The sequence below is a fragment of the Boleophthalmus pectinirostris genome, unplaced genomic scaffold (assembly GCF_026225935.1).
Source record: "Boleophthalmus pectinirostris isolate CB_2022bp ecotype Guang Dong unplaced genomic scaffold, ASM2622593v1 HiC_scaffold_22, whole genome shotgun sequence".
Lineage (NCBI taxonomy): Eukaryota > Metazoa > Chordata > Actinopteri > Gobiiformes > Gobiidae > Boleophthalmus > Boleophthalmus pectinirostris.
In genome coordinates this window covers 4,748,172-4,762,474 of record NW_026571190.1, presented here as the reverse complement: position 1 = coordinate 4,762,474, position 14,303 = coordinate 4,748,172, and the positions used below count along the sequence as shown (strand labels likewise).

The window sequence follows — 14,303 nt, the reverse complement described above, 5'->3', positions numbered from 1 at the left end:
GGCTCTATACTTGGCCCCCTGCTCTTCACATTATATATTAATGACCTCAAATCTGTATGTAATGTTAAGATAATCATGTATGCCGATGATACTGTGGTATATACTCGTGGTAAAACTGTGTACGAAGTGGCTCAGAAACTCTCAGAGATGACTCAGCTTTCTGCTTGGTTAAAAACTCTTGTCTCACTTTAAATATTGACAAAACTGTTTCTGTGTTTTTTACAAATCGTCACAAACTTCAAAACTATCAACAAGATTAATAATGTTGATCAGGTGAAATATCTAGGAATTATTCTGGAACCAAATTTATGTTTTAAAAAGCACATTAAAAAGTTAACAAATGCCATAAAATTCAACATGGCCAATTTCAGATATATTAGAAACTCCGTGACCACTGAAGCCTCAGGTGCCTCTAAATGCAATGATAATGCCACACTTTTTTACTGCATAACAAGTTGGTCACAGGCTTGTAAATCAGCTCTGAGGCCACTAGAATCATTATATTAAAGCGCTCGCAAGACCCATGACAAGAAAAGTCGTCTCTTTCACCACTGTCATATGCTTGTGAAACTTTGCTCTGAAACCATCTCCTGAGCCGCTCGATCCACTGTGCGGCGAGTGTAGGATCCCCAAACGCAGGACAGCATTTGGAAACTCAGCCTTTTTATGCACGGTCTGTCAGTGGAACATGTTACAACTGAGCTGATCACGTGGACAAACTATGACACATTCTCACGCCTGAAACAGTGGCTCCTTTCAAACCAAACCTGCACCTATAATGTGGACTGATGAGTGTCTGGAAAGAGTGTGATGTTTTGGAGTGAATGAATTGAAAGATGTTTTTGATAAGATGATGTTTTTAAGATGCTGGGAGAACCGGGAGTGAATGATGATAAAGAATTGTTCTGATGCTTCTGTCATCATAAAGACATTCTCTTTGTATGTTTGATTTTATGAACTATAACATCAACCTGCCCAGGAACGACAGGTGGAAATGATCACTGGTGCTATAACCTGATACAAAGCATCTCTCCTGTTAAAGTTAATGTAGATTGTGTTCTGTCCCTGTCTCATTAAATAAACTAAACTAAACTAAACTGCTGTGGTTTTTGGGTTTACAAAAATAAACTGAATAAGATTTCTCAGATCTAGCAGATGATGCTGCTGTTCCTCTTTCCGTGGTTTCAGGATGAGCTGATGGTCGACTCTCACTTCTGTACACACTGCATCTCTGTGTCATTTCTGTTCTTTTTTTAACTTCCTTACATTCCTTTATTAACCCTCGGCCTTTGACTGTACCTCATATTCAGGATCTCTAAGAAATTTTTCCACGAAGTCTCCTCCTCTATCCACAGTCACTTGTTGGGCCTTATAAATGTGTCGGTGACAGCTTCACAGACTGTACTCTCCTGCACATTGAGGCACAGCACATTGAGGACCTGGACTTCCTCGAGTGGCTCCTGTCTGTGTGGAATCTGCTGCAGTCTGAACATCTGTCTCCAAACAACATCTTCACTTCTGACGGTGAGCGCCTCTTCATGTTTACAGACTTTCACCTGAAGCTATTCTAACAAATGTACAAGATCTCTGAGAAATTTGTATTTTATTAAAGGAACTGTGTAAGATTTGGATTTTAAATAGCATAAACACGACCTAACTATGTGGGCAGATATGAGGTAAACCTGTTCAAATCAAATAGAGCATTTACTGATAACAACTGTGTGACTGACTTATTCAATCTTGCTTCATATATTTGACGTCTTGTGTGTGGAGATAAACTGTGGAAAGGAGTAAAATCTAAACTTTTGACTGGTAGTGTATGTGTGCCGTGCAGGTTAGACTCTGGTACAATTGAGATTTTAAATAGAACTTGTAGATTTTGCCTTAACTCTGTGATCTCTGGACATCTGGTTTACTTTTCATCTTCTTATGTCATCAAAAAAGTTTCTCTGGAGATGTTTGTGAAAAATAGACTTTATTACAAAGCCCTGTACATATAACGTTTACTGATACTGACAGTTTAAATGATGTGGAATTGATAAAACAGTGAAAATATAATATATACGAAAACTATTGATTTAACTTTGTGATTTTATTTTCTATATTCCACATTTCTAATTAATTAACATTAAAGATATTAACACAGTGTTAAGCAAAAAGCATTTGGCATCGTTTCTCTTCAATTTCCTCTCTGTCTCATTAAGAGACTATTTAAAGCTCATCAACAATACACTTTTTTAGTGCACTTGTGTGACTATACACAATTGTGGTCTGAGGTGGACCAGCCCAGCCGCCCGTAGTGCAGATTACCAGTCCAAGACTGAGAACAGCTAAAGCTTCAGCTCCTACAGAACAGAGAGCACACATGAGGAGTGTTCAGTTGGAGTTTGTCACAGTTAGTTGGAACTGGAAGCTGGTACTTTTTAAATGATGTTTTTTCCTGTTTTATTTTGTGAACAGAACAATGAAGAGATCCAGAGCCATCCTCGTCTGGCTCCTCACTCTGGCAGCACTGAGCTGTGTCTTTGGTGCAAAGAAGTTTCCAAAGCTCAATTCCACTGATGATCTGAACCCTATTCCTGAGCACAACATCCTTCTGCTTCACCTGCTTGCCAACCAAGTTTTTATCGACAATAACAACAAAGTCTATCCAAAATTTGACCCAACTGAAGATTATGGTTCCCATGATTACAGAAACAAAGAAAATTTGCTGGACCCTGCCCCTGAAAGTTGCAATTACTACACTATGGGTAATTTTAAATATAATTAACTGGCTTAATAATAGGCCAAACACATGCAGAAACAACAAGAAAGTTCCTTCATATGTCTGCAAACCCAAAGGTCTGAACACTCCCAACATGAACAGAGCTCGCATTCTCCTTTGTGTAAACCAAGATGGAAACGATGAATACATCCTAAAAACTTATCTCACCCAACATTATGAATGGGACAACTGCACTGCCCTAAATACTGCGTATGACCCAGCTCGCACCTTTGAAATAAACCCCGAGCTGCTCAGAGAACTCAAACAGTTTTCATTCAACGACGATGTGGCGGCACTGCAGAGGCTGAGGGACCAGTACAACCAGAACATAGATAACAGGCTGTTAAATGAGATTATAAAGACATGGGGGAGAGAGCAAGCTCCTCTAGGGCTGCTTATATCACTGATCAAACATTTTAGAAGGATGAAGCGCAGTTATGGCACTGCGTTTTCCACATCTGAGTGGCAAACCTGTGAGTTACAACAGATTTATGTTGATGTGGTGACTGGATACAATGGATATGCCAATGTTGTGTGGAGAAATGTTCCTCAACACTACATAGATGAAGGTGCCCTTCTACTGCTCATCAACAACCAGATGAAACAGGAAATAAAAGAATACATAGAACTTACAAGCACTGAGGGCAGTTATGCAACTGATGTATCACTGGATGAGGGGCTTCAGGTGAGGTTGCACAAATATGAATCTGGTTGGTTCCTTTTAACAGTGAAGGATGAGATCTGCAGAGGGAAAGATTTTCAAAGTCCACACGCAGTTCCAATTCAAAACTACAACTTTGCCAAACTGCAGCTCTTTGTTAGAAATGGCTACAGCTGTTTCCGTCTGTATATAGATGATTGTGATGAGTGGAAGTCCAGGTTTCCTAACTCATGGGTAGCACTGTATGAGTCTGATAGAGAGAACACAGATAATTACTATAGCAAGCAGTGGCAGTATGTGACCTACTTTAAACAAGGCTCTGATTCTGATGAGTATAAGACTTTTGAGTACTGCACTGGTACAGTAGTTTCTCCAGGACTCCAAGCGCGGTTTATGATTGAAGACTATAATGAAAATGCAAGAACTCCAGGGTGGCCACAGTGAGATATTCTCCAGAATATCCACATATACATACAGATCTTTTAGTGTAGTTAATCTGATTGAGATTCAGGCACAGGACCAGGCCTCAGCCTCCCCCTGCTGCTCTCCAGCAAACTACAGCTCAACCACACCTTAAATTCAATCAGAAGCCCTATTTATCAATCAATCAATCAAACAATCAATCAAACAATCAGTCCACCCCTGTCCTCCCAGCCATCACATCTATACAACATCAACTTATCGTATATCATTATTGTCGCGTGGTCCTTGCCATTGAAATTTGCATTTTTTACTTATTTAATCAATGAAACAGATTAATATAACCCATCCCCACTCCACTCATGCAATTAATAATACCAATGAGGTTCCATTCTCCATGTGAAACTATACAAAACTCTATTTCTCAAGTGTTTTGTGTAAAGTGTGATGTTTTGACTCTTTGTATAAAAATGAAAATCATTGAAAATGTAATATTAGTTTGAGATGTGGGAAGAATCTTTTAACTCTTTCTACATTTAAAAAGAATAATGCAGTCAATGATGTGCTTATTTTAACCACCAGAAAAGTTCCATAGTGCAGCTTTAAATGCAGAGAAAAAGCAGTATGTTACTCTGAGACATTTGGAAAGGTGTTGGAAATATGTGAATACATTTTAATCATAATCCAATGGTTTTATTCAGTAATCAAGTATTTTTTAGTTTATTTTGTGTTCATGTCAAATTTAAAATTCACCACTAGTAATGTAAATGATGCACCATCAGTGTTAGGTAATGATGTTGGATTTTATTTTGATTTGTGGATTTTACTTTATGTTCCTAAAATGTGCTTCATGTAATAAAAGTCAAGTGTATTTTATGTTGTACTCACCAGTGCATGTAGATTATGTGGAATGTTCTGCTGTGATTGCAATAAAAAGACAAAAATATGATTATCCTGAAATGTGGAGGTTCTGATACATTTATGAACAATTCTCTGACAACAGTTTTAGCAGTAGGAGGCTCTCAGATCTGTTGGCTGTGTCTTTACATCATGACTATGGATTTATATTTTACATTTGTCACTCTTCACAGTTGTAGAGTAGGTAGATAGAATCATTTTTGGATTGAAGTTTAACGGAGCAAATTAAAACACAGTTAGGGTAATATCGATACACGTCCCCAATAATGCAGCACAGACACAGACACAGTCTAGTTGCAGCGTCTCCCCATAGGTGTGCTGAGTGAGCAGGTTAGATTTGAAGAAGTTGGAGTTAGGCACGCTCTGGTGTGAGACTGTGGGGGGTAATGTGACCAATAACTTCCACATCATAACATTTACAATAAAAACTGTGAATTATTAACAGTAACTGAATTCATAGATAAATATTGTTATATACAGTGAACCATAACCAGTGTAGTGGACCAAACAGAAAGGCAAAGACAAGGTATAAAAATAAGTTTAATTTAATAAAGTCAAAAAAGATATAATATAAGAAATGCTCAAATTAGGCAAAGTATTAACAAAAAAAGCCGGGCCCAACTGGGGTAACTCAAAATCAAACTGAACAGAACAAAACAAACCCAACCAGACAAAGGAACATATATATATATATATATATATATATATATATATATATATATATATATATATATATATATATATATATATATATATATATATATATATATATATATATATATATATATATTAAAGGGCTAGTCTTAAACAGTTTCATGGGGTCAGAGATGTAAAACAGAAATTGATTAATCATTTAAAGTTTGTGGTTTTAAAGGAAAGGGGAGAAATCTAACTCTCCATTGAGTCCTGGACACTGGGTGGCCTTGAGAGTGTAGATCCAGTAGGACTCTCTCTGTAATAGTTTTTTCAGTCTATCTCCTCCTCTTATCGTTTCTTTAATATGTTCAATAGCACAGACTTTCAGGCTTTTACAGCTGTCATGGTTGGCTTCTTTGTAATGCACAGCCATAGGATACAGAGGGTTCCAGGTCCTTACAGCCTGTTTGTGTTCAGCCAGTCTGTTTTTCAGTTTGCGTTTTGTTGGGCCTATGTAAAAATGACCACATGGGCATTCAACTCTGTACACTACGTAAGTGTATTCAATTAATGAATGTCCTAATATCAAAACTTTGACCTGAGTGAATGTCCATGAAGGAGTTAGTCTGTTGTACATGTTCACAATAAGTACAGTTACCACATCTGTAGCAACCAGCCTTAGTGTCCAGTCATGTCTTTTGTTTGGATGGAGGGAGATAACTGTTCACCAGTCTATCACTGAGCGTTGGGGCTTTTCTAAAGCTGATGGTGGGGGTCTCTGGGAGAGCGTCTCTTAGGATACTGTCACTTCTTAATATACTCCAGTTCTGTTTGATTATTTTGTTTGATTCGGTTTGCTTCAGTGCCATATTCAGTTACAAAGTACACTTGGTTAGGATGCACATTTTTCTTTGGTTTCTGAGCCAGTAGTTCTTCTCTATTAAGATTTTTGGCTCAATTATGGGCTGAGGACACAATGCTATCTGTGTAACCTCTGTTTTTGAATCTACAACTCATATCTTGGGCATTTATTTTCAAAGAAAATTGTGCTATGTAAATCCCCATCAAGGTCCTTATAAATATTTAAATCTAAGAAATGTATTTCTGATAGGGAATAGTCTAGGTCAGGGATGCTCACACTTTTTTCAGCGCTACTTACAAAATCACCAAGTCAAAATGATCTATCTAATCCAAAGCCAAGCAAACTGCACTGAAACACTCTGTGCCCCTTTTTTGGACCCTCATCCACAGTTTGAGAACCTCTTCTTTAAGAGAACTTCCTCTGGCACTTTACACAAAACTGTGAAAAAAGGGAAGGAAGATTTTTAAACCTGTTTTTTAAAGTTCCAAACTGGAGTTGCATTCTTTTCTGGTTTTGCAGTGATATTTACCAGCCTCTGCACGTTTACCAAACCAAACGCACATTGTGACAAACACAGATGCATTTGTGAACTTTTGTTAGACAAACTTCAGCCAAATGTGGCAGTAGGTCTGTTCTGTAGATCCGCTCTATGCTGTAGACCTGCTTTGTGCCAACACTGGAACATAAATTTAGACTGGTTTTTGCTTCACGTTTGGTCTTGTTCTTCTAATCAGCCGCACTGTGGGAGGGGCTTGTGTTCGCTGTACGCAGGAAGGAGCGAGAGCGTGAAAAGGCGAGGGGCGGCGTGCTGACGTGAGGCAGATGGACAGGTAGGATGTTTAGGAAGTTGAACCTGTCCTGTGATGCACGCTGGTACACGAGGGCACACGCTGTTGCAGACGAGTCGTGCATAGGGAGCGTGTGTGTTTGTGATGCGCCGTAGAGTCTCCGCGGGTTTCAAATGAGCACACAGGCTGCACTGAGACGCCCCACACGCTCCTGCACCCGCTACAAGTTTATTACCAACAGCAGCGGCCGGAATGAAATATGATCACACTTGTTGAGTGTCAGACCTTGAGTGAGAGACAAGACCGAGTCCAAACGTGATCGAGTCTGAGAAGAGTACTAAGACACGCCGATCAACCCACACGACTTTGGCGATCGACTGGTAGATCGGGATCGATGTATTGAGCAACCCTGGTTTAATCTATGTCTAAGCACAAACCAGTAACGTCAGAAACATTTATATGACAATAAACGTATTCTATAATCCATGAGACTTCCACCTGTGTGGGACCAAAGGCAGTGGACTCGAGAGATGAGAGTGTGAGTGGTCAGCAGGAGCAGTGGTGGTGGACACTTGTACCTGAGGCGAGTTGGTGGTAGCGGCACCGGGAAGAAAACAAACGCACAGAAAACTATAGAAGGTTGATGTGTGCCACCAGTTCTGTCACAGTCTTTCCAAAATTCTATATTCCCGATGCCTCTGCTGGTGTGTACTTGCATCGTGGGTCTTCGGAGCAGTTTTATTGTCACATTTATAACTTTTTGCCACACTCCTCTTTGCTGTCTGATAATGACGCAAAGATTACAGACTTTACCCACACGGGCAGCGCTTTTAAACACCACAGCGGTCACAGATTGGTTCAGATGTCCTCACATATTTGTACCATCCCACTCCAGCCTCCAGCAGCAAAGTCCAGCCCCACCCGGACATGCCCACTCCTTAATGCTAGTGCTAGTGCTAAGATCAGGGGCAAGATCGGGCCCCAAGTCTTAATTTTGCTCTAAATCACGTCTCTTGGGCCTAAAGCCTGGTGACTGTGCCTTGTGTTGCGTGTTCCACTCGTGAGTATTATGTGATTCTTACTTGTTCATTTGCCAAACAAATCCAAACAAACATTTTAAGGGCTCAAACTGTGAATCAAAGTTGTTGTTTTTTTAATTCAGGCTGTTGTGTGTATTGAAGCTGCTTTTTTTTACTGTCAATAAATACTGTCATTATCTTAATAAAACTGTACTTTTTTCTATTTCATGTCCTGTCCCTTTATACTTAGCTGCATTGCCTTTAGTTATAAGTTCCCTGTTCCCTCCGGGGTGGACTTGTTAAACAACATTTATGGTTACAAATGCCGGCGAGCGAGATTGTAGTCTATTTGTATTTTTAGGGCCTTCTGCCTCTGTGCCTCGACAATTATTTACCCCAAAATAACGTCTGTCTATGCTTAAAAGTCCTATAAATTGTATGTCTGTTCAATTGTATAAAAAATTTTATCTAGATGACCAGGCTAAAAAATTGGTTGTACATAGATAATGTACTGCAGACTAACTTGTACAGAGTTGTATCGTGTTGAATTGAGGTGTGAATGCAGTGGGCTCTTCCCTTTACTGTGCCATGGCTGCACTGACCTGAGCTCTTTTGGCAGAGGTGGGACCAAGTTGTTGTTTTGCAAGTCTCAATTAAGTCTCAAGTCTTTGACCTAAAGTCTGAGTCAAGTCCCAAGTCAAATACAGGCAAGTCCAAGTCGAGTCTCGAGTCACTGATCCATAAGTCAAGTCCAAGTCGTCTGCTTTGAGCTTCAAGTCATTTCAAGTCTTTAAACCAAAGGACCAAATATAAGCTTGGATTTCTGCAATTTATATGAATTTTAAACTAAATTGTACTTAAAAAGTCATGGTATATTTATATATGAGTATTTATAAAAAGCTTTTTTTTTTTTCCTTTTTAAATGTCTTGACACGATCTCAATGTGAATCATTACAGTCAGAATAGAAAGAATTCAGATTTAAAAGTGTTAAATAACAGTTAATTTGTCATGTAGTCTTCACTGAAATGGAAGGATTATGTTCTATGTAACTCTCTTTGTTTTACTGTATTGTACTGTTTATTACTGTAGTACTTTTGAGTATCACAGTACTTCAGTTACATCCAAAGTAACAAATAGAGAAGTGGGAGGGACATGTTCCAGTTTGTTCCTGTAAAATTAAGCGCTGCATGCATCAACTGAACAGAGAAAAATGTTTTCTAAAAACATATTTATTTTTAGGAGAAGCATCAAGTCTTCTCAAGTCACAGGCCTCAAGTCCCAAGTCTTAGTTTGTTTTATCAAGTCAAGACTCATCTCTGTACCTCTGTCTTGTGGACTGTACCACAAAAGTGAACATTTTTAAGTCTATTTAGACCAGATCATTCTTGTGTGATCCAAACCCAACAAAAGACCAGGCTTAAAACGATGCTCTTTGAAATGACCAGGCCACTGAGAAACAGAAATAAAAACCACAATCTGAGCTAAGCTGCCTTAGGAGTCTGATAGACAGACAGACAGATAAATACTTTATTGATCCCCCATAAAAGGGACATGCAGGTCTTGCAGCCATCTCAGGTGCACCTTTAAGAAAAATAATACAGTATAACATAAGGAAAGCAGGAGGTGGAGAAAAAAAAAAAAAGCAACAAACCCCAGACCATGCTCCTCCTTACTCTACTGATGCTGGGGAGTATTCTGTTAACTCCTTTCACTTACTTTCCCTGTCAACAGCATAAACTATTCAGTTCACCTGGAGTCTGTTCATTGCTACAAGTTGTTCCCTGTCAATTGTTTCAGAAGAGAGAGACTTTGTTTATCTCTAGAGAAGTTTAAGTTTTGCTGCAGTAACAAGAGAGGAAGAGCCAAAAGTGTCTGTGGTCTGTGTCCTGCAGCGTCACAGCAGTGTCCAGAGGGAACCAGGTGAACACAACAGGAAAGCTCTCAATTTTTACTCTGCACTGGTGTTTCAGCTGGTGATGAAATGGGACATTTCCTCTGGAAGATGTTGTTGTCCTCTGCCACATTTTTTGACACATTTGGTGTAAAAAGCCCGTAGCATCTCACAAGTCCATAGCCAGCACCTTAGCCTGCTCTGGGTGTGTGTCTGTGTTCCCTGGTGCTGCTGTTCGTCTGTCCGCACAAACTGGGGAGAGAGACGCCAAACTTCTTTCCATGGGCTTCTCTGTGATATTAGACAATCTCTCTCAATCTTTCCTTTTTAATGCCAGAAATTGTGTTTTTCAGCAATATCACAATCTAAACTTCTAACATTTGTTATTTTAGGGTATTAATTAGCCTAATATGACAATAGTCTATTCAATTGATTCATCTCATAAAATGACCTGCATTTAGCCTAGTGTGAGAAATGCTACAGTCAGACTAGATCTGAACCCAGACTCCTGAACCAGCGGGGAACTGCTCTGGTTCAGGAGTCTGGGCTCAGATGAGTTGGAGCGGGAAGAGGTGTTAGGAGCCTCGGCCTGAGAAGCACTTTCTCCTGAGAAGAACCAAGTGTGCGGAGGACGGACCGCTCATGCTGCACTTCAGTTTGTTCAAATCTCATGATATGATGTTAACTCATTTATCCTGTGAGTCTTCAACTGCTTGAACTTCTGTTGTGATTTTTGGGTTTATAAAAATACATTTCTCAAACATAGAAAACTCCAAGCCAGTGTTTCTTCTGTTCCTCTTTCTTTGGTTTCAGGATGAGCTGCTAAAATGCTGATGATCAACTCTCACTTCTGTACACATTTCTGTTCTTTTAAAAACTTCTTCACTGTACCTCATATTCAGGATTTCTAAGAAATCTTTCCTCCAAGTCTCCTCCTCTATCCACAGTCACTTGTTGGGCCTTATAAATGCGTTGGTGACAGCTTCACAGACTGTACTCTCCTGCAGTGGTCACACATGCACAGACTAGTGTGTCCTGTGACTGTCCTCGTCTCATCTGGTTGGAGTTGGACCACAGCACATTGAGGACCTGGACTTTGTCGAGTGGCTCCTGTCTGTGTGGAATCTGCTGCAGTCTGAACATCTGTCTCCAAACAACATCTTCACTTCCGACGGTGAGCACCTCTTCATGTTTACAGACTGTCACCTGAAGCTATTTTAACAAATGTACAAGATCTCTGAGAAACTGGTATTTTATTAAAGGAACTGTGTAAGATTTGGATTTTAAATAGCATAAACACGACCTAACTATGTGGGCAGATATGAGGTGTGTAACTGATTTATCACATTTATTCAATTGTGGTCTGAGGTGGACCAGCCCAGTCACCCGTAGTGCAGATTACCAGTCCAAGACTGAGAACAGTTAAAGCTTCAGTACCTACAGAACAGAGAGCACACATGAGGAGTGTTCAGTTGGAGTTTGTCACAGTTAGTTGGAACTGGAAGCTGGTACTTTTTAAATGACGTTTTTTCCTGTTTTCTTTTGTGAACAGAACAATGAAGAGATGCAGAGCCATCCTCGTCTGGCTCCTCACTCTGGCAGCACTGAGCTGTGTCTTTGGTGCAAAGACGTTTCCAAAGCTCAATTCTACTGATGATCTGAACCCTATTCCTGAGCACAACATCCTTCTACTTCACCTGCTCGCGAACCACGTTTCTATCGACAATAACAACAATGTCTATCCAGATCCAGATTTTGACCCAACTACGGATTATGGTTCCCATTATTACAGAAACAAAGAAGATTTGCTGGACCTTCTGCCTATAGGTTGCAGGTACTACACTATAGGTAATTTTATGTTTAATAATAATAATAATAATAGGCCTAACACATGCAGCAGCTCCAAGAAAGTTCCTTCATATGTCTGCAAACCCAAAGGTTTGAACACCCACAACACGAACAGAGCTCGTATTCTCCTTTGCCTAAACCAATATAACTCGCGCATCCAACAAACTTATCTCACCCAACATTATGAATGGGACAGGTTCACTCCAAGAAATACTGCGTATGACCCAGCTCGCACCTTTGAAATAAACCCTGAGCTGCTCAGAGAACTCAAACAGTTTTCATTCAGCGACGATGTGGCGGCACTGCAGAGGCTGAGGGACCAGTACAACCAGAACATAGATAACAGGCAGTTAGATGAGATTATAAGAAGATGGGGGAGAGAGCAAGCTCCTCTAGGGCTGCTTATGTTATTGATCAAACATTTTAAAAGGAGTAACCGCAGTTATGGCACTGCGTTTTCCAGATCTGAGTGGCAAACCTGTGAGTTACAACAGATTTATGTTGATGTGGTGACTGGATACAATGGATATGCCAATGTTGTGTGGAGAAATGTTCCTCAACACTACATAGATGAAGGTGCCCTTCTACTGCTCATCAACAACCAGATGAAACAGGAAAGAAAAGTATACATAAAACTTAGAAGCACTGAGGGCAGTTATGCAACTGATGTATCACTGGATGAGGGGCTTCATTTGAGGTTGCACAAATATGAATCTGGTTGGTTCTATTCAACAGTGAAGGGTGAGATCTGCAGAGGGAAAGATTTTCAAAGTCCACACGCAGTTCCAATTCAAAACTACAACTTTGCCAAACTGCAGCTCTTTGTTAGAAATGGCTACAGCTGTTTCCGTCTGTATATAGATGATTGTGATGAGTGGAAGTCCAGGTTTCCTAACTCATGGGTAGCACTGTATGAGTCTGATAGAGATGACACAGATAATTACTATAGCAAGCAGTGGCAGTGGGTGAAGAACTTTAAACAAGGCTCTGATTCTGATGAGTATAAGACTTTTGAGTACTGCACTGGTACAGTAGTTTCTCCAGGACTCCAAGCGCGGTTTATGATTGAAGACTATAATGAAAATGCAAGAACTCCAGGGTGGCCACAGTGAGATATTCTCCAGAATATCCACATATACATACAGATCTTTTAGTGTAGTTAATCTGATTGAGATTCAGGCACAGGACCAGGCCTCAGCCTCCCCCTGCTGCTCTCCAGCAAACTACAGCTCAACCACACCTTAAATTCATTCAGAAGCCCTATTTATATCAATCAAACAATCAATCAAACAATCAGTCCGCCCCTGTCCTCCCAGCCATCACATCTATACAACATCAACTTATCGTATATCATTATTGTCGCGTGGTTCTTGCCATTGAAATTTGCATTTTTTACTTTTTTAATCAATGAAACAGATTAATATAACCCATCCCCACTCCACTCATGCAATTAATAATACCAATGAGGTTCCATTCTCCATGTGAAACTATACAAAACTCTATTTCTCAAGTGTTTTGTGTAAAGTGTGATGTTTTGACTCTTTGTATAAAAATGAAAATCATTGAAAATGTAATATTAGTTTGAGATGTGGGAAGAATCTTTTAACTCTTTCTACATTTAAAAAGAATAATGCAGTCAATGATGTGCTTATTTTAACCACCAGAAAAGTTCCATAGTGCAGCTTTAAATGCAGAGAAAAAGCAGTATGTTACTCTGAGACATTTGGAAAGGTGTTGGAAATATGTGAATACATTTTAATCATAATCCAATGGTTTTATTCAGTAATCAAGTATTTTTTAGTTTATTTTGTGTTCATGTCAAATTTAAAATTCACCACTAGTAATGTAAATGATGCACCATCAGTGTTAGGTAATGATGTTGGATTTTATTTTGATTTGTGGATTTTACTTTATGTTCCTAAAATGTGCTTCATGTAATAAAAGTCAAGTGTATTTTATGTTGTACTCACCAGTGCATGTAGATTATGTGGAATGTTCTGCTGTGATTGCAATAAAAAGACAAAAATATGATTATCCTGAAATGTGGAGGTTCTGATACATTTATGAACAATTCTCTGACAACAGTTTTAGCAGTAGGAGGCTCTCAGATCTGTTGGCTGTGTCTTTACATCATGACTATGGATTTATATTTTACATTTGTCACTCTTATCATTTTCAAACTCTTTATTTAAATAGAATTTCTTTAGCACTCTTCACAGTTGTAGAGTAGGTAGATAGAATCATTTTTGGATTGAAGTTTAACGGAGCAAATTAAAACACAGTTAGGGTAATATCGATACACGTCCCCAATAATGCAGCACAGACACAGACACAGTCTGGTTGCAGCGTCTCCCCATAGGTGTGCTGAGTGAGCAGGTTAGATTTGAAGAAGTTGGAGTTAGGCACGCTCTGGTGTGAGACTGTGGGGTAATGTGACCAATAACTTCCACATCATAACATTTACAATAAAAACTGTGAATTATTAACAGTAACTG

General features: G+C 39.4%; 2 protein-coding genes across 2 annotated transcripts; both read left to right on the top strand.

The window, feature by feature from the left end:
- Positions 1-1,364: 1,364 nt before the first annotated feature.
- LOC110153527 (uncharacterized) lies at positions 1,365-4,796 on the top strand. Its single transcript, XM_055157772.1, has 2 exons — positions 1,365-1,524; positions 2,461-4,796. Exon 2 carries the CDS (start codon positions 2,676-2,678, stop codon positions 3,867-3,869), a length of 1,194 nt encoding a protein of 397 aa, XP_055013747.1. The 5' UTR covers positions 1,365-1,524; positions 2,461-2,675; the 3' UTR covers positions 3,870-4,796.
- Positions 4,797-10,970: 6,174 nt separating this feature from the next.
- On the top strand, positions 10,971-13,841 carry LOC110153536 (uncharacterized). The gene is made up of 2 exons (XM_020917442.2): positions 10,971-11,134; positions 11,513-13,841. The coding sequence occupies exon 2, from the start codon at positions 11,517-11,519 to the stop codon at positions 12,918-12,920; it is 1,404 nt and encodes a 467-aa protein (XP_020773101.2). The 5' UTR covers positions 10,971-11,134; positions 11,513-11,516; the 3' UTR covers positions 12,921-13,841.
- The last annotated feature ends 462 nt before the right edge of the window (positions 13,842-14,303 follow it).

Excerpts from the sequence above, each read along its gene's own strand:
- LOC110153527 (XM_055157772.1), top strand. The coding sequence starts at position 2,676 with ATGGTTCCCATGATTACAGAAACAAAGAAAATTTGCTGGACCCTGCCC.
- LOC110153536 (XM_020917442.2), top strand. The coding sequence starts at position 11,517 with ATGAAGAGATGCAGAGCCATCCTCGTCTGGCTCCTCACTCTGGCAGCA.